The 20,656-nt window shown below is 43.7% G+C and overlaps 1 protein-coding gene across 29 annotated transcripts in view; it reads left to right on the top strand.

The window, feature by feature from the left end:
* Positions 1-20,656, top strand: part of CAMK2B (calcium/calmodulin dependent protein kinase II beta) — a 186,319-nt gene that overhangs the window by 144,073 nt on the left and 21,590 nt on the right. For 15 of the 29 annotated variants that reach the window (XM_077305576.1, XM_077305582.1, XM_077305577.1 and 12 more), the window contains 4 exons: positions 143-180; positions 595-666; positions 10,518-10,562; positions 16,744-16,792. In XM_077305576.1, the coding sequence (XP_077161691.1) occupies positions 143-180; positions 595-666; positions 10,518-10,562; positions 16,744-16,792 (204 nt within the window). Of the gene's footprint in view, positions 1-139; positions 181-594; positions 667-10,517; positions 10,563-16,743; positions 16,793-20,656 lie in introns of all 29 variants that reach the window. The other 14 variants (XM_077305579.1, XM_077305584.1, XM_077305578.1 and 11 more) reach the window with 3 other exon arrangements.

Genomic DNA, 20,656 nt, shown 5'->3' with positions numbered 1-20,656 from the left:
CCTCCTTTTAGCTGTTTGATGAGGAAGCTGCATCAATGCAGCTTGTGTGATTCTTTTTTGGCTGTTCAGGCAGGACAGAGTATGTCTCAGGAGACGAAGAGAGTTGTCACTAAAGTCTCTTCTTTCCCTCCCCATGCAGCAGCTAAGAGTTTACTGAACAAGAAAGCTGACGGAGTGAAGGTAAGTATTGTTTATAAGGGTTTGCCTAGCAGTTCACCTGGGGAAGAACGGGGGTGGCTATGGCTTAAGCCACATTAACAGCAAAAAATCCTTTCGCCTGCAGTGTTTCTCTTTCAGTTCTATAGTCCAGAGCTATTAAAAACCCATTGTTTACAAAACAGTCAGTCTTCTGCAGTTGAAGGAATATTCTGATTTTTCGCACAGGAAACTCTAGCATTTTTAGGATTTTGCAACATCCACTCTAAACTTTTCCTATCTTCTTTTACTGCCGGAACTGAATCTTGTACATAACCTCCTATCTCAGTAGGGTGTCATGCCATCCCCAGTGGGGTCTGGGTGGTTTGTGTGGAGGATGATTTTATTCCTTTTCTGAGGCTTCTCTTTTTTGTGTATGTGCACTTTTATTTTCTGCAGGCTCAAACAAACAGCACCAAAGGCAGCGCCGGGGTCACCAGCCCAAAAGGAACTCTTCCTCCAGCCGCACTGGTATGGGTCTCTTTGTACTTTTTATAGTGTCCTTTCATTGAAAGATTTTGGAGACCGTGGTTTTGCTTGCTGTTTTGGTAGTGTGGTTCCCATTTAAAGCTTGCCAAAGGGATTTATGGGATTGAAAATTATGCCCACTCTTAATCTTCTGACTCTGATATGATGCCATGTACCTTTGGGATGCCATATACTTGTAATGCTCTTCTAGTGAGAAGGTTGTGTGGAGGGCATCTTCTGTGTCTCTCAGGCTCTTGCTGCAGTTTCATTAAGAAGGATGCCTGTGCAGTTGAACTCTCTAATCTGAAGCCCAGTCTGACAGTGGGTATTATAACCCATTCCAGGTTGGCATTGGTACTGTAAAGGTAAAGGTATCCCCTGTGCAAGCACCGAATCATGTCTGACCCTTGGGGTGATGCCCTCTAGCGTTTTCATGGCAGACTCAATACGGGGTGGTTTGCCAGTGCCTTCCCCAGTCATTACCATTTTAACCCCCCAGCAAGTACTGGGTATTCATTTTACCGACCTCAGAAGGATGTAAGGCTGAGTCAACCTTGAGCCGGCTGCTGGGATTGAACCCCCAGCCTCATGGGCAGAGCTTTCAGACCTCATGTCTGCTGCCTTACCACTCTGCGCCACAAGAGGCTCTTTGGTACTATAGCAATCACCTAAAAGCCTTTTTCTTTGCTACCTGAACAGCATGGGGGGTACCTTTCCTCTCCCCCAAAAGCACTGAAAACAACTTTCCAAAGGTGTTTAAGAATCAAGAATTGCGACTGACTCTATAACCAGCAATCCCAGTCCCCATAGGAAATGTGACACCTAAGAGCAGTGGCTGGAATGAGAGACTTCTCTAGAACATGTTCATGTTGGAATTAACTGAAGCAACAAGCAAATATTTTGCCACTGCTGCTTTAAAGAATAAACATTTTCATTCTGCTGATTTAGTTCTAGCGCTCAAGCAAGTCATAGTAGAGAGGATTTCATAAATACCTTTGTCCGCAAAAGACCAACAGTGCTACGTCGGACTTAAAGTGTTGAGTCAGCCACATGGGAAGCTCTTTCTGAGCAGAGACCATGTCTGAAAATAATGCTGACCTAAGTGTCTTGATGGCGGAGCTGCAGAGCCTGCCTGGGCACAGCTATGGATCCAAAGGAATTTCCAAATGAAGATAAACTTAAGAACAGATCAGCAGAACAAACTTGATTTCTTCAGTGACTTTCATATGAGCAGCACCCACAACTGCAAAAGATCCTTAGACTCCGTTCTCTTGCATTGTCTTTGCAGCACAGATGCTGCTAAGATGGCAGACCAATGTGGGGTCTGAACTGTGAGAATTAAACTTCTTCCACCTGTGGTGGAGTGCTTTTAACCATGTCCATAAATGAGCAGACCCAGGAAGCGGGGTTAAAATCATCTGCCTCTTGTAGAAACATGCATGAGTTTAGGACCCAGACTGATATGGTATCTGAGTGGTCATGCGAAAGCTGGTTTTAATATTTTTTTTTCAGCTTCTGTTATTAATATTAGCATTAATGAGCAAGCTCTTGATTGATGTTCACCCGGTCATAAAATCTCTAAAAGAGTAGGAAGGATGTTTAGAAGCCATCCAGCCCGTCGCTTACATGTAATTTCAAAGACAGCATGATTTTTTTCCCCTGAAGATCTCTTGAGTTCTGTCTGCTATGAAAGTAAAGTATGTCCATGCTTATAGAATGTGTAAAACTTATTCATAGCCATTGGAAACACATTTCACCTTTCAGCCGTGCTGGTAGCATGTTTCGTCTGTTTGGTTTTTTAACCAAAGTCTTCCTTTTCTGTTAACCTCTATGTTTCCCATTCCCTAGTCTAGAGAATCAGCCTCCCAAAGAACCTCTCTAGTATACAGCTAAAATCATCCATACTCTAGGCCAGGGGTAGTCAAACTGCTGGCAGGTGCTCATGGGAATTGTAGTCCATGGACATCTGGAGGGCCGCAGTTTGACTACCCCTGCTCTAGGCCCTGACATAGGCAACAATACATGTGAACTTGGCTTCTACCAAGTTTGTTGATTTTTAACTGCTTAAGCAAAGAGCTCTGATACAGACTAAAAGACACAGGCTTAGTTTATTTCTAGTGGACTAAGAGGAACTCATATAATGCCTGTCTCTATTTGGAGAGAATTAGACATTGCAAACTTTTATAAGGCTACAGATGGCCCAGAAGCAGAGGCTTTCCTTTGAGAGCATCTATTTATAAGTATGATCCACTTTTCAAGTGACATGTACTGAGCTAGAATTGTGCATCAGCTGTAGGGGACAGGGTAGGGCCACCAAGCCAATTACAAAATGTGCTTAAAATGGACACAAAATTAGAGTTTCTGCCCTGATGCATTTATTACAGCAGTTTCTTATCCTTTAATCACACAAAGACCCCAAGGAGGGGAAAAAGCAATTATCCACACATGCCCTTCTACATACAGCGGGCCTGGATTTAAAGGAGAAAATCAGGGCAGCCATCGTGTTCCCTGGCCCTTTCTGGCTTACTTTGTGATCATACATGCCCATGCCATGCAAGTAGATGCAAACATTCCAGTTGGCAGCATTCTGCTTCCTGAACTGTGCACAACCAATGCCGCACAGGAGCAATAGCTAAGACACTGATACGAACTCAGTGGTTTGTCACATGTGATTCTTTGACATACCAGCCATAGGCTTTCTAAGCATCATTCCCCAAAGTGGCACCTACCCCATGTTTAAGGAAAAGTGGGGATAGCCTTCACCTAAATGATTCGTAGTTGGTTCCCACCTTGCAGCAGCTGCTGCTGGAGAAATGGAAAAGCTGCAAGCCTCCCTGAGGTGCAGGCCTCATTCTAGGGATGGAAGTAATTGTGGCTCTTCTTGTTGATAGTAATTGCAAATGAGCCCCTCCGCATCTTGTGGAGCGAATACCACTGAGATGGTGTCTTCAGTCTTTAGGGCTGCAGTAAATCCTGTCTGCGGGCAGATTCATATAATCATTTCCCCCCCCCCCCCTCAGCCCATGTTGGCATTTTCAGTTAACTCGTGCCAGTGCCACACATGTGAGGCTATTATTTCCTTATTTGCTTTACTCATACTTTATCTTTCTATACACTGGGGACCCAAAGTGGCTCGCTCCCTCTCTTTTAGCCTCAAAAAGGTAGGTTACTCAGGGATTGTCAGGACTGCTAGCCAAGGTGTTGTCCTCACAATCCAAACTGAGTGGTTTTAGTGGTGTACTGAACAGCCAGTTTCCCATTGCTGGGCATTTCCATGCTATACAGTGTGGCTGTTTTATTCAGAGAAGTTCTGAAATTGCTCACTTTCCCAGTTGATTGGACTGGCACTTAGGTACAGATACTCACATCCAAAGAGCTGCCCAATTTGTAGGATTAATGGACGTGATGATCAGTGATGAATCCGTTGGATTGCTCTAGTTGGGTATAAGAGGGATAAGCTGATTTCTTCTCTGTGGACAAATTCGCAATTACATGAATTTTTTTCTGTGCTGATCAAAAAAAACTCTTGGGGATAATCTGACTCCTGATCCTGAATGTCCCCAAGTATTCTCTTCGCTGAACCTAATACCCTACCCGCAAGGTTCTCAACCCAGCCCCCACTCTATAAAATTACATAAATTGCAAATGACTCATGGCTCGGAGGGATCATGGATTAGTTATTTTGCTATCATTGTGTACAAAGTTAGAGGAAATCACTGTAAGCTGGGTGCTTATATAAAGGGGGGAATCACTTGAAATATTCCAATTTTCTCATGAGTGCTAACGAGTGATTGAAGCATCTTCATGCAAGCGCATTAGAACTGTGGGAGAGATTTTAAACCTCTCCGAATTGATTAAGAGTCCTAGGTCCAATTCTTTTTTGGTCGTGTTTTTTCTGAATGCAGTTTAGCATCATGTTCTGCCCAAGTTTTTGTTTTATTCCATCTAGAGAATAGGATGGATTCAGTTCCATTGCCTTCGTTACTATGCAAACACACAGTGGCCCTTTTTATGGCCTTTTTGGTTATTCTGTAACTCGAAGGGTAGGAAGGTCTGAGAGGAGTGTTCTGAAAGCATACTTTGGCTCTTCAAGAAAAAATATTGTCCCTATTTCTCTTTTAAAATGATACGTACAGCACTTCAGATTAAGATGCTAAGTTGCAGAGTTATGTTTCCTTAAAACGCGCTCCTGTGGAATGTTCTGCACCAGAAATGTAGTTAACATCGAGGTTCTCCAAATAGCCTTCTTGAATTAAACTAGTGTTTCATCATAATATTCCATTATGAGATTCTTTTCTACCGGGTAAGTATGGCTTAATATAAATCAATGCATAACAGCTATACTATTCCGCTGCATCCAGACCATAGATGGTAAGTGTTCAGGCAAATAGGTAGTGCATTCTAAAAAACTATACTAAAACAACTGGCAAAAATTTGCAGTGCCTATCTCGGGTTGTCATCTTGTTTCAGAAGTAGAAACATGGTTGCCATGACTGTTGTACATCTTTCCCTTCTTCATAATTCATTAAGGGCAAAGTGGGAGGAGAGTGGGCGGGAACAGTACGGGTGAGGGGCCAATCGGAAGACGCAAAGCCTTCTGATTGGCCCTTAACTAGGGCAGACAGCAGTTCTAGCCAATCGGGCGAGGGCACAATCTAGGCCCTCACCAGAACAGACCAGAAAGCGACGGGGAAGTGGCAGGACACCGTGAGTAAAGAACGAGGCCTTCCCCTCGGGCCTAGGAGCATACCTGGAGCCTCAAAGAAGTAGGCCTTCCCCTGGGTTCTAGAAGCACACCTCTCTTTGAGGCCCCGGGTGTGCTTCTAGGCCCAAGGGGAAGGCCATGCCGCTGCCAGGGAAGGGGGGGGGAAACAGGCCTTCCCAGAAACCCCACACCCGGGGGGCAATGCCACCTCTATGTGCCTGCTGGGTAGCCCCGTTGGGTTGGGTTGGGGCTTTCAAAACCCATTCTCACAAACGGGCTTTGAATCTAGTTCTTTACATAACCTGCACAGAAGTTTAATTTAACTTATACTTTGGTCACATACAGTACAAAGTGAAGTTATATTATTGTCATAAATTGGTAAATTAATTTGAAGGGTGGAGAAGTTTGGCAATGATCTGTTTGGTGAACTGGCTCAAGAATATCTGCTGCGTACCTGAGTTGTGATTCTCTGTTCTATAGAAAAACTCAGATAAACTGGTAGAGGTACCATTGAATCCAACTAGAACCATGGAGATCAGCAAGATTTTCAAGGCATAAGCTTTCAAGAGTCTCTTCAGGGAGTTTTGATTCTCAAAAGCATATGCTCTGGAAATTTTGTTGGTCTCTGTTGTTATGGGACTCAGATTTAGTTCTACTGCAGATCAACAGAGCTACCCTCTGATACTATTCTCAAAGAAGCTGGTTTTTCAATAAGGTGCAAACTTGTGATGTTGATATGTGTTCAAGCATTCACAAAACCCAATCTGTTAGTTGTCAGTTGGTTTACATGAGTAGCCTGTCTCATTCTATTAAAGTACAATTACAGGTCCCCCTCACATTTTCTGCCAACCATCATCCTATTTTTGATTAATCTTGCCATGCTTCTGAAAGAGTCCTTAGCTTGAATCTTGATGGATCTCCAGGGTTCCACAATTAGGTGACTGTCCGCTGGGAAATGCCAGCTTTTACATGGTATAAAGATGTCCTTAAGAGCAGTGTTTCCCACCCCCCTGGGCCACAGAGCCCTCGGTACCGGTCCACGGCGGGGGGGGGGGAGGTGCAGGCGCAGGTGCGCCATTGGCTGCACCTCCCCCCCCTGTGGCACGGCACTCGCTGCGTTGGGAGCGAACTGCCACTTCAGCAGCCAAATCGCTCAAGCCTAGGGGAGAGGGAGGCCCGCAGACTCGGGGGGGGAAGAGGGAGAGCGGTGTTCACCGGAGGGGGCAAATGTGTAGACGTGGAGCTGCCGCACCTGCGCATTTGTGCCCGTGCTTCCCCCCCGCAGCACGGCGCTCGTCCACTGGCGAGCGCTGCTCTCCCACCAGCAAGCACAGCTCTCCCTCTTCCCTCCTCCTGTCCCCGGGCCTCCCTCTCCCCCCCCCCCCGGTCCCCAGCCTGAAAAAGGTTGGGAACCACTGCTTAAGAGGACATCCTTAACTGGTCTCCAGTCATAATGGGACACTGGAAAAGAGGCAGACTGTTGATCTCAAGCTGCTTTGCACTTCATACAAAATCAGTACCTGGATTTGGGCCTATAAGACAATAGAGCAAGGATCATGTCAGAGCAATGCTGTAACATAACATGCATATTCACTGTTAAAAATGAAATCGTGAATTTAAGAACAGAACTGATGTTTCCAGGCAGCCTCCTTGGAGTACAGGCTGGACTGCTTAAGCCATTATGTATTAGATAACAAACCTCTCCAGATTACACAGCTTGTTTTTTACTTTGGCAGCTTCCTTTCAAGTTTTCTGGTTTTAAGCAGACAGTTGTACTAGTTGAAATGATGAATGATTTAATTTACTGCAATCATTCTCCACTTGATTTCTTTTATCTCTTTAGAAGAGGCTTTTTCAATTCTTTGCTATGTTTGAAACTATGATTTCCATAGCACATGGCACCATGCATTGACCTCGTGGGGAGAAGAGTGGTCACTGATGTACATCCTCCCAATATATGCCTAGGTATTAAGAAAAATCAGAAAATAATATGAAGCCTGTGGATGTTTCACAATCTGCAGCGTTCTAGAAGTCAGTGTGAGTTTGGAACAGAACGGCGAGTTCTCTTGACACAAAGAAGGAAGACTTTTGTGCCAGGGCCAGAGAAAATATTGCTCCTCTAGAGAAATGGGCCTGAAAACTGCTTTTGATGATGTAAAATGGAAGTCTTTTCTAGTTCAAGTCGCCAATTGTCTGCCGAGAGAGACCTTGGCTCGGCTGAAGGCCGAGACAAATCTCTCAATGACTTCAATAGCTAGAGCCCCTTGTGGAGCACTAAATATTAGGAAGTAGCCAGTGAATGCGCCAATTCAACATGTGCCACCAAGGGCAAGAAAAGCAACTTTTGGTCTTGGTAAGAAATTTGTTGCTTTCATTCACTCCCTTTCATCCATGGCAGATATTCCCCCCCCCCCACCCCAGTTCTCGCCCTTTCAGATGAGAACCGGCTTTCCTTCAGTAAAACCTCAACTCTAGCCTTGTTTAATTCTTCACAAAGCCAATCAGGATACTTTGTTTCTAGTGCCGGCCCTGACTTGCTTCCAAAATGGGTAATGCCAGTTACCATAGCAATGAATAATACATTTGCATAGAGAGCCACCTTTTTGTACAACCCAATCATTCATGTCCTGTTCTGCTTTAAAGACCACCGGTGTGCACCTGGCTTGCATAAGCAGTGGTCTGGAGCTCCCCCCCCCCTTTCCAACAGAAGCAGCAAACTCAAGTCTTACTGGCCCTTTTCCATGATAAAGTGTGAAATTGTTCCTGTGATACAAACAAGCTTGGAGAGGGAATGGTGAAACCCAGTGGTGTTTCTTTAGGATGGGGATCCATAGACCCAAGAGTTGAGACAACTTGCAAAAACGTTTCATCAGTCACTCAACTTGGCCTGTTAATAATGGCATGTCTTAATAATGTGAGCCCACTGATTTCAGTTTGTTTTAGTGTCTGACATGGAGCAGCACTTGGTATGATTCAGAATGTAGGTGTGAGCCGCGAGGAAGAAGTATTGCATTAGAATAATCAAATCGGAATCCACTGCTTTAGATATTGCTTCCCGCTGCTAAATTATTCCTTTTAAAGGTACAATTACATGAGTTAAGCAGTTTGAATACATTTGCTGGAGTGCTCCAGAACTGCTTAATATACAAAGGATCAGCCAAATCTCTCAAGGAATTGAAAGCTAAGGGAGGAACTATTTAATAAGTAATGGGAGTGTGGCCCAGTCATTGTGTACATAGCAATTTACAGCATCGGCCCAAGACAGAATTACACACAACTGATTGGATGAAGATGTATCAAAATCAATGCCTCAGTTTTAAACATATCGAAAGCATTCTTGTTTTACTAGTATGTTCTTCCAAATAAATTGTTTAAGAATATGGCCCTGAGCAGAATGATCCTTTTCTAGGAATCTCTGGACTGGATATCTAGGTACAGAGCATGATTTTCCCAGCCTTCTCTCTGGCAGCCCTAAATGCCTCCTGTTCCTGGATTTTGGAGAACATTTCAGGCTGCTTGTGGGAGGGCAGGAAAAACACACACTCTAGACAGGAAGTCTTGCTAAGTCAAGCTGATCACAAAGAAGCCTTCAAAACAGCAGTTTACTTTCTCAGCTGTGTATCTTGCTTCCCTCGAAGTATATCTCTATAGTTAAACATACTGCATTTATATGTAAGATGTATCTGTTTCTAAGCTTTGGGATACTTGTAAGCAATTTCCTTCCCAGAGCAGGGCAATCGAATACAAAGGAAGGCAGAGCCCTAGTGATTTCAACAGTTATGTATGAAAAGGAACTTCATCAAATGTACCATTATTTCTTCTATATAAAATGCATCTGCCATACTCATTTTGCTGAGGAGTCCTGTCCTTCTTTTGCATGTGGACAACTTGTCCTTGTGCAGAACAATTTAAACTATATTCTTGCTCATGACATCAGCATCCTGTTCATAAGAATATAAGAGCCCTGTCAGGAGTGTCTAACAATCTGCTTCACACAGCACCTAAATAGCTGTCAATCAAATGGCAATCCTAGCTACCACCCAGACCAGGGGGGCAATAAGAAGGACTGCTGGCAGGAGCTAGGGGGGGCAAATTACCTGAGTCACTCTGGGTATCCCATGAAGCTGAACAGGTCATGTGGTTTATTTTAATAAGATATTTAGATTGTATCTGCATGATGTGTGTTGGGGGGGTACAGAAATCTTTAGCTGGTGGGGGGAAGGCATGGGGGACTCTCAGCAACCCTGCCAATAAGGTCATAATGGATTTTCTGTGGGTGTCTTCACAGTCCACTTCCAGGTAAGTACATCTTAAAGTCTTATCTCTTCAGAGTATGATAATGCCACCAGATTGATACAAAGCGTAAGTACTCAACCACAGAAACTCTTAGGCAGCGTAACCTAGAGTGATTTATTTGGATTTTAGCCCGCAATCCCTTCTATTGTGAGCATCTGTGGACAAAAAATGCTTCCTATGACAGTCATGGATCACATTCCTCCCAAACCCCTTCAATAACGAAAGTCTGTCTTCAATGCAAATAGCATGACCCAGCAAGAGCAGGGGATATCATCCAAGGAGCTTCTGTTCTCTTGCTTTCCTTTTTCTTCCCTGTGTAATCTCAGGTGGAACCTGTTTGGGGATGGTAACCCAGGTACGGACCGGCCACATCTTCATGGGGAGTTCATTCCTGCCATTTTCTCTTATCCTGGCACTTCCTCTCATTCTCCCTGTCGCAAAGGTCTCTTTGGTTTGCAGAAGGGCTGGACATAGATTTCAGCTTGCTCTCTCCATTTCCAAGGGGCTCACAACAATCTTGCCATGGGGGTTGAATATGATTTTGGTTTCATTCATAGAAAATCCAGTTTCGATTCCTCTCTTCCTGATTTACTCTGCCACTTTCTGTTTGTTAATCATTTGCCTTTTGCTGAACTAATTGCCTTTTGCTTTTTTCCCTTCCATTCTGTTCCCCTCCCTGCTCTTATGTGGGTCTTGGTCTTTCTCTCTTTCATCCTCTTTTCCTTCACATTTTTATCACCATTTTCTGCTCCATTCCCCCCTCCCCCAATTACCACCTTTTCTTTTGATCTCTTTCATTCCTTCCTCCTCTTCTTTTTTATTCTTCTTTGGTTCATTCTTCCTTCCTCTGTAGGAACCTCAAACCACCGTTATCCATAACCCAGTGGACGGCATTAAGGTACTGCTGCCTGTCTTTCCTTCTCCTCAGTTTTGCCCTTTTGTGATCTTGGATAAAAATTGACTTTTCTGCTCATTGCACAGCTGTGTAATTTCACCTCTGGGGACAGACCTTAGGCTCAGGTTGTGCACTTCTGTCTTTTTCGATATGTCTGAAACCATATGAAGAGAGAATCTGGTCAGCTTATCTACTGTGGCGGATGTCTATTAAGGCGATTGTCCCCTCCAGTTGAATCTTAATTGCAGCCGCCCCATGGATCCTCTCTACAGGCCTTAGTCTTCCTGGGGATTTACTGTGTGTTTATGGCAAAGGAGTTGTTTCTCTGGGAAGCTCATTTCCAACAACAGCTCTCCTTTCCCTTCACACACCTACAAGACACTGGTCTTATTGGGGAATCATAAAGGTTAGGCCTCTTGAGGGAGGAACATTTATTGATCTGTGTGCTCCATACTCGTTGCTTCAGTACATTTCTGTCCTGCAAAGAGGCTCTTGGCTATGGGCAAAAGAAACATAGGAGGATGCCTGCCTGCCCGGAATCGAGACAGGAGATGGGGTTGACCATAGCCTCTGGGCATTTTGCTCTGGATGATATGGTGAGGGAAGCCTCTACTCTGACCCCAGAGGAGCTATATCAGAGGGCAGCTACACTGAGCGCCTTCATTTTCGAAGTGAAAGAACGCAGCCATGCAGACCAAAAAGACCAATCCAAGAGCTCGGATTGGCTGAGGACTAACATATAGACTCCATGCCACATTCATCCATTGCTTGGACTCAGACCCTCACCTCCACACCCAAGCCTGCATTTCTTTCCCATTCTCTGCTGCAGGGATTTAATTTTTTTTTAATGCTTCACTCAGTACACCTGGCATAGCCATTAAATGGAGCTTGTGGAAGATGACCTGCGTTAAAAGTTTGGTGTGGAAGCAAAGAGAGCTGGATAGAGGCCAAGCAGAAAAAGAATAAGATGGTAGTTCTCCCCTCCCCTTTTCTCTATTTATCTTGGGAAGAATATGACTGTTACAGAAAAATAATGTTGATGTGCATCCTTTGTTTTGAAAAATAAGTGTAATGTGTGTATTGGTGTTGGAAAACAAAGTTTTATTTTGTTATGAGAACAGGAACTGAATCAAGATGAGCCTTTGCAACTTTTTGTTCTGGGTCAGCATAAACAGGAAGCAAGAATCCCATCTTCTGCCAATATGTCAACTCTTTGCCATTCTGTTTTGTATGCTAGGCAGGTACCCCGTGCTTGGAAGTTCCAACACATTGAGGACATCGCCTTTGCCAAGAGAGTGGGGGACTGTCCTTGTTTTCTAAGCTTCATACCCATCCTCAAAACAAAAGCTTTAATCAGCTTTCAGCAGTCTGCAGAATATAAAGTGAAATTTTTCCTTCTAAAAACAGGGAAATGCCTATCAGGAAGGCAACAAAATGGGGCCGTCAAAATGGGGCCGACAGGGTTGGGGTAGAGGCTTTTGAATGTTTGGGTGGCTCTCCAAATAGGCAGGAAAATGGTAGTTTATAAACTAAAGAAGCAAAAGGAGGAAAATGGCCAGATGAGAATTGAACATGCCTGCTGTTCCCCACAGGCATGGAATGGGGGCAGCGGGGATACGAGGGGGATAGACACTTATAATGCTCTGGATGGAAAATTTGGGTTGGGTGGAAAATTTTCCTATTCATCTATCCTACCCCGCAATTCCAATCTGTCTCGTCTATTTTTATCCTCTCACTGGAGATTCCAAAAATGTGGTCTGTGGCAAAAGGAACCTGTTGGGATTTGCTGCAGCTTCAGTGTTTTTCAGCAATTTAAGTTAACTAAGATTAAAGTACCACAAAACTATGAAAAGCCCTGCCTACGCCCTCCTTTAATCTATGGCACCATAGACTGGCCAAACCCAGAAGCCACCTATATACATTCTAAAAAAAGACTTGCTGTTCTAATATAAGTCTGTTCATTTGAGAGGGAGGCAGAATTAAGGCCCTCTTCCTACATAATATGAAGCCATGGGGGCACAACCTAAAACGTTTATCCTTTTGTGCCTGAGCTGTTGCAGAAATTATTCTGACCTTCAGGTGGGCAAAAGACCAACAATAGGCGAAAACCTTGGGAGCCAAAACCTGCTTACTTCTCAATTTATGTACAGTAGAATTTTAAAAAGAGAAATAACATACTTGAGTACAAGTCTACAAATTGGTCCAGTGGGTGATTTTAAAAAGATTTTCTTAATGGGTGTAGTGTTGATAATCAACTTGTCCAGCCATATTACATTAAAAAGTTGACTTCCTAATTAAAGGTAAGCTATATCTCAGAGTTTTTTGTTAGAACTGTTACAGATCATCATGTAGAATCTCAGATCTGTAACCTTGAAGGAAGTCTAAAGAAAGGCAAAATGCAGTAAACATACAGGAATGGCTGGTAAATGTTTTGCTCAAGAGAGGAGGGGTATCCAAATGCATCAATAGGGTAAGAACTTTTTAAAAACCGACTAAATCATGTACAAAACTGTTTTCCTACTTGTTTATTCCTTTCTGATGTTGTAATTGGACTTGATTTTTTTTTTAAGGCTTTCCTATTCTCAGAGTGGGGCTGGGCTGGGGTTGGTATTCCTTGAGGAGCTTAGGTCCCATTGACTAAAAAGAAGACAGTAGGGTCTAGGAAGGGAAAGGTTCTGAGGTTCGGTGGTACCTACATACCTACTAGTCAGGTCTTGAGTGGAATGCCTTTTAGCAATGGGCCAGCTGATCCAGGTCAAATTGTAGGCCATGAAGTCTACACCTTTACCGCTGTAGCTCTCTTCTTGTGTTTAGCTGTGTAGGGCTTTGGATAGGGTAAAGTATTCTGCTACATTCCTGTTCTAATGTTACTGTGGGATTGCAACCAAATCAAGACAACTTCACGTGCAGAATCAAGGGGTGTGCAAAACGCTTATATTAACCTATGGAATGGATGCTTAGTCCTGATTTGGGGAATGAAACTAACAGAAGTTTAGAGTAAAAGAGTTCAAAAGGCTTGAGAAATGCTGACCGAAAAAGTAACTTGTGAGATACAACCCCCTTTAGAAACACAAGTACTTCTATGTAGACTCTGAAGATTTTCACATTTGTTTGGTTTCCAACATTTCAGGAATGGTTTTATCAGCAGCTCAGAGAGCAGATTCCTGATTGTGAACAATGGGATAAAATGTTTAGTGGTGTGGAGCTGGCTAGAGCCAGTTTGGTGTAGTGGTTAGGAGTGCGGACTTCTAATCTGGCATGCCGGGTTCGATTCTGCACTCCCCCACATGCAGCCAGCTGGGTGACCTTGGGCTCGTCACGGCACTGATAAAACTGTTCTGACCGAGCAGTGATATCAGGGCTCTCTCAGCCTCACCCACCCCACAGGGTGTCTGTTGTGGGGAGAGGAATGGGAAGGCGACTGTAAGCCGCTTTGAGCCTCCTTCGGGTAGGGAAAAGCGGCATATAAGAACCAACTCTTCTTCTTCTTCTTCTAGATGGAAAATCTTTGCTAGCTAATCAAATTGGCAGTAATGTAGATAGTTATTGTATGCAAGCTAGAATTTTTATTTATACATATATGCATCTTCTGCCTAAATTACACACAGACGCTAAACGTTGGTTAGACTTCCCATGTGATTAAAACAATTCAAAGCATGTAGCACTGTTTCCAAGTGCTTCTCAGCGAAAGAAAATATGACTTAATAGGCCATTTTCTTCCTTGGGTGATAGTGCCAACGTATTCCTTCAGAGCTGGCGGCATGCATGCACAAATTGCTTTCATTTGTAGGCCTGATGAATTTTTAATAACTCTGGGTATTTCCCTTCTGGGTCGTAAGTTCAGACTCCTTTGGAATGTTCTTACCATTTAAGGGTTATAGTAGGCTTGCTGTGGAGGAAGCATGTTTGTACTTCTCATTCCAGGAGGCCGTGTCAGCCAGAGCTCTGCATCACTGAGAACTATGTTAAGTGGCACACTTTATCAAAGAGAAGTGTACTCTGTTGAAGTTGCCCAACATGCAGTAATCATCCAGATAAAGTACCTGGACTTCAGGCCGCAAATCTGGTTCCTCTTCCTGCATGGAAAAACATTCTTCTGTGCCTCTTCAGTTTTCACACATGCCTGTTTCATTTGACGTATCAGGGCCAGCCTTGTACCCAGGACTACGAAGGACATAGCATTTGCTTGTCTCTGTTCACCTTCCCACAGTATCATCTCCACGTCTGTGATCTCTTGCATCAAAAACCAAGATCCGCCCTCTCTCATTACCTGCCTTTTGCCTCGTAGTGCAATTTGGCCACACATCTTCTGGCATAGTGAGAGCAGGATGATTTCTGTGCCCTGAGTCCTTCCAAATGTTTCTATTCTTGGCAGGTAATGATGGACATGATGAATCTGTAGCCCTGGGGTGTCCAACCTGAACATGCAGTGTTTGTTTAGAGCGTGGGCTGGTCCCCATAGGAATACTGAAAAACACACAAAGTTCAAAGTGATATTGTAACATTTAGTCTTTTCTTCCCTCATTGCTGGATAAGCCACCTAACACAATTTCAAATTTACCGCTGATTTGCTATTCTCCGTTGCTTCGTATAGATAACTATGAGGTCTTTGCTAGACTAATTCTGGGGAGATGTTTTGCATAGTATTTTCTGTATCAGGGGAAGAGGGGTTAATCTGCTCCACTTTAGTTTGAAATGAAGAGCCATTTACCCAAAGTTTAGATGAATATACTTAGAGCAAGGGTGGAACTAACACATTCTCCTGTCAAATGTGGGTTCCATGTTTACCAGAGCAGAGGGGGGCTTTGTAAAGAACATTTGGTAGAAAGGAGAGGGGCTTAACTAATAGTTTCACAGGCTAGTTGGAGGGTAGAACAAAACTTCCTGGTAGCATTAGTGGGGGAGAATCAAAGGGGCGAGGTTAAGTTCCATCCCTTGATTCCTCCTACCCCCTACATTTGGAGAAAAGCATGGGACAGATGCTGAGATGGTGCCCTACTGTTTTGGCACTCCATGTGTTCTGCTCATCTACCCTCAATTGTTAATTATTAGTGCAGCATGTCTCAGCTACATAGGTGATCCCAAAGGACTGGGCTATATAAGCTGTTGCCTGTTGTTCACCGCCCTGAGATGGCTAGTCCAAGAGGGATGGTATACAAATGGATATAATGCATGCATATATATGTAAGTACATACATACATACATACTCTCTGAAGAAGAATCTGACTTTCTTTGAGTTAGGAGAGGATAGGCACCCACTGTTCCCCAAAACCTGCTCACTATGTTTCTGCAGCATGTTTCTGTGGAATTTGAGAGGAGCTGGGAATTTACATAACCCATTACTTGAAACACAGATGGGAACTCCTGACTTAACATGGCCGCAGAACCCAAACACGAGAGAGGTTGCTGATAGACAAAGTGTTCATAGCAGTAATTCTCTGAACGTTTCCTTGGATGGTGGCATCTCCTTTTTTTTATTGCTGCTGCATGCTCTCTCTTGCCAGCACCTTGAAAATATTTTTGCTGACAAAATTAGCCATTACATTTTTATTTCCCTTGTTTGTGTTGTATTATTCCAAGTGGGACTTGGCAGATCTTTCTTGCAGTGAGATGTTTCACTTCCAGAGGCTATCTGCGAGTGATATCTGCGGATCCCCACTTGGCTCCTTACCCCAGAAGCTAAGAAGGCCGAAAGACAAGCCAATGACACATATACTGTTCACTCTCTACATAATCTTTTAAGTTTACCGGGCTTGGGACTAAGGTTTATTTCACATGTAAGGAAATGAAGGAAATGTTTAAGAATCCATTTAAAAGGGGAGAGAGGCTAGATGTGATTTGAAGGGCAAAGACAGGACTTCGTAGTATGTCCCGAAGGGCCACAGGAGAGAAACATGATAATGCTGAAGGCCTTTGTCATACTTGAGTGTCTTGAGAGGTGTCTATCCTTGAGGCAGAAGAAGATAAAAATGTATGGTCCTACCGTTTTCTTTTTCCTCTAGTAGATAAAGGGCTTGAAAAAAGGGCTTTGGTGCCCCCCTCCCCAGCCCCTTTTTATACTCACCAAGGCCTTGCTTTGGATGCGCCAGTTGTTCACTGTCAGCCTCTCCTCAGGTGTTCCATTCTGACTGGAGCCACTAATGTTCTGTCTTCTCCTTCTTCCACCCCTGTTTGTTTCCACAGGAATCCTCCGACAGCACAAACACTACCATAGAGGATGAGGACACGAAAGGTAATAGTCTCAAGGGATCGGATGGCAAGTCAAAGTTTCATGAATGTGAAAGCTGGCAACTCTCTGGCGGTTTGTGTCTTTTGACCATGAATGGAGCCATCAAAAATACAGGTTGAGAAAAATGAGCAGGGAGAAGGGACTGCAGGACTGTTGCGCACAGGAGCAAGAGGAGACTTGTTTGTTTTGTGGATAGAGGGGGTCCCTAAGCATTGAAAGCCAAGTGGAGCCATACAGCATATGATTGATATCCTGTGGGATGGTGGGCAGGGTTAAGTACTCGGTTTGTGGGAATTGAATCCTTAAGAAGCCTCTGGTTGAAAGAAAATCCAGGTTGCTTTGTTCTCTGAAGACAGTTTCTATCCTTTTGTTTCTTTCTACTGGAATACATAGTCCTTCTTTCCCCCTCTGCATACATCTCCGGTTCTGCAGTAGTGAGCAGTACATCCAAGAAGAGGGACCTATAGCTCTGTGGTAAATACAAGCCAGAGAATCACTGGTTCAGTATCCAGTTATACATTTTCAAGTGCCACAGGTGAGAGAGAACAGGTCTGAGAACCTAGTGCTAGTTTGTGTAAATGCAGTCCTGAGCTACATGTGCTATTCATTAGACTTGGCATACGGTAAGCTCCTTTTGAGAGAGGAAATTATTTTGTTTGGACTTCCAGAAGTATAGCTAGCTATAGCTTAAGAAAGACAACTTGAATGGTACGTGAACTTTGGCTAAAAATGTAAAATTGGGGGTGGCAAGAATGGAATGGAAAATTCCAAGGATGATGGAAGATTTCTTCCCACTTTTCTGGGACTCAGTGTGAAACAATTAAATTTGGGGGGTGGAGAGGCTCATACTTTCAGAATTATCTGTGAAATTATACTCATTCAACTGCAGAAAGGAATTAATACATTTTTGCACAAGGTGCGTTTAGTATTTTAAGCCCAAATAATTGCTTCCCAGCACGGTGTCGATGGCTTCTATTTTCTGCTTTTTAATTTTTTACTTTTTATCAGTTAGTAGAACAATGTACAACATCATGTGGCCCCATCTTTAACTCCAGGTATATTTGCGACTGTTACTAGAATAAGAATGAAGAAGTTCTGCTCTCCCTAAGTATAAGTAGTGCTGTTTTTTGGGCTAAGTGGCATCCATGCTTGCAAAAACCTTTTTATCTCTTAGAATCATTCTGAACTCAGACAGACAAAAGAAGAAAAGCAGAGCTAGTATTATGGCCTCTGCAACACTACTTGCCAAAGTAGGGAAAGGAACCATAGCAAATGTAGTTTAAAAAATCTTGTATCCCAGTTTTCTTCTCAAAAGTGACTCTCAGTGGCTTAGAATGAGGATTTTAAAAACAATGACAACTCAGTCAATCAAGCCATATAAATCTCTTAGTTCTTCTCTGGGAATCATCAGAGGCATGAACAGCCTGCAGGACTTCTCAGGAGTGTGATTCTGGAATAAAGTTGACTAAGAACCTCCTTATTTGCACATTATGTAGAGCTCTGAACTCATTGTGATACCTGACGAAGCATTGGCTGCGGCATTCCCATGCTTTCTGGGATAGATCATTATCTCTTGCAGAAATCTTGCCACTGTGGTATGTTCTCTTGATTCCTTGACAAAGAGCATTGAACTAAGAGCTTTGCAATGTGATCTGCAGTACTGAGGTTCACAACCCAAATGCCTTTTAAGAGATGCAAGCTGCAGGGAGATTTGTGATGCGCAGGTTGTGGAGGACACTGCCATCTATTGGCAAGACTTGGGTGCTGACCTGTTTTATTACTACTTGCAGATCTTGGCAGCAACCGTGCTAATGACAAAAAGGCGGAGGTTGCAGCTACTGTATTGAGAAGTTTGTGGGTTTGGCCAAAATGTGAATCGTTCCTATAGTTTTCGTGGACTGGATTTTTTTAGCAGTTGCTCCTGGGGTGGAGCAATAACACAAAATATGAAAGGTATCCAGGGCTGATTCTGCACTTGTTGTGGATCCTGCTGAATTCAGATCAATTTGAACTCGGGTCTTCCTCTGCCACACACACCCCCCAATCAAAACAGAAAGTGTTTTGCACTTGATTGGGGAAGCTCAGAACGGGGAGGGTGCCTATTGCAGCAGGGTGGGGAGAGAGGATTGGAGACAGCAGAGGCAAATAACAAGAGGCAAATGTCTGCTGAGAGAATTTGGGCTTCTGGAGCACAGTCAATTTAAGAGAAGCCTTGCAACTGGGAACCAGGAATCTTTGAACTGATGCCCAGGCCAATCAGGGAAGACTGCTTTGCTGTAAGTTAATTTGAAAAAAGCAAAAATCTACACATTTACTCATGGCAGTTTTTGAAATATCAAGGCTTATATCCACTCCAGGATATCGTGGGGAAAAGGTAGGGTCACCACAAATCAATCATGCATGTTGCAGAGGGGAAATTTAAAGCACCCAAAAACAAAATGAAAATTGAATTCAATGTAGACTGCAGGGATTTAGTTGATCTTGGAGTGGGTAAAAAGCCCCGTGCAGACTACACCTATTTTATGTGAGAAGATTTCACCTACTGTAGAAATCCCACTCTTGTATTTTTTTCTGAGTATCCTGACCTGGATAGCCCAGGCTAGCCTGATCTTGTCAGGTCTCAGAAGCTAAGCTCTGGCGAGTATTTGAATGGGAGACCTGCAAGGGACACCAGGGATATGAAGCAGAGGCAAGCAATGGCAAACCACCTCTGAACGTCTCTTGCCTTGAAAACCTCATAGGGTTGCCTTAAGTCATCTGTGACTTGATGCCACTTTCCACCATCAGTCATTTTAAGGCTTAATTCCAGACCAAGTTGTAAACCAGAGAGGGAGAATGCTTTATATACTCGCAAAATTTCTTGTTTTAGTTGTAACTTGGGTTCAAAAACTATGAGAGAGGCCCTGATCTTTCTGTGGTTGAACAGGAAACCAGGCCTGACTTACTGCACAAACAATCCAATCAGTGGTTGAACCAGCAGTATATTTAGTTTGAACAGTGAAACAGCATGGATTTGGAGAGGTGTGTCCCAGGTTCCTTGCAGTATTTCTAAGGAAACTGGTGGAGTTCCTTCAGGTTTTGTGGTATGGTTTAATGGGAGAGGCACAAGGGTTGGTCTTGGCAGGAAGAGCAAATTTTCATGCAAATGTCCTTACTTTCTGTTCACTGGATTTAGAATTATAGAGCTGAAAGGGACATCCAGGATCATCTAGTCCAACCCCAGCACAATGAAGGACACTGACTACTACCTGCCCACACACAGTGACCTCAATTCCATGCCAAGATGATGCCCTCCCAAACCAGAATCCTTGACCAGTCTGGCCTGAAGGAAACTGATCATCCGACCCCAAAGTGGCAACTGGCATTTCCCTGGGCATGCAAGAAAGGGCCATAGAGCCATTCATTGACACAACCCTCCTTGCCCACTCACAATCTGCCTAAACTCACAGAATTAGCATTTCTGTCAGATGACTATCTAGCCTCTGCTTTAAAATTTCCAAAGAAGGATAATTTACCACTTCCTGAGATAGTCTGTTCCACCTAGGGACTACTCTGTCAGGACCTTCTTCTGGATGTTTAGCCAAAAAATCTTTTGAATTAATTTCAACCCATGGGTATAACCCATAGGCAACAGGAAACAACTCTGCTCCATCCTCTGTATCAGGGGTAGTCAATCTGTGGTCCTCCAGATGTTCATGGACTACAATTCCCATGAGCCCCTGCCAGCAAATGCCAGCAGGGACTCATGGGAATTGTAGTCCATGGACATCTGGAAGACCATAGGTTGACTGCCCCTGCTCTATATGACATCCTTTCAAATACTTGAAGATGGCCATCTTCTCTTAGTCATCTTCTCTCCAGGCTAAA

The sequence above is a fragment of the Paroedura picta genome, chromosome 12 (assembly GCF_049243985.1).
Source record: "Paroedura picta isolate Pp20150507F chromosome 12, Ppicta_v3.0, whole genome shotgun sequence".
Lineage (NCBI taxonomy): Eukaryota > Metazoa > Chordata > Lepidosauria > Squamata > Gekkonidae > Paroedura > Paroedura picta.
This window is presented reverse-complemented; position numbering and strand designations above follow the sequence as displayed.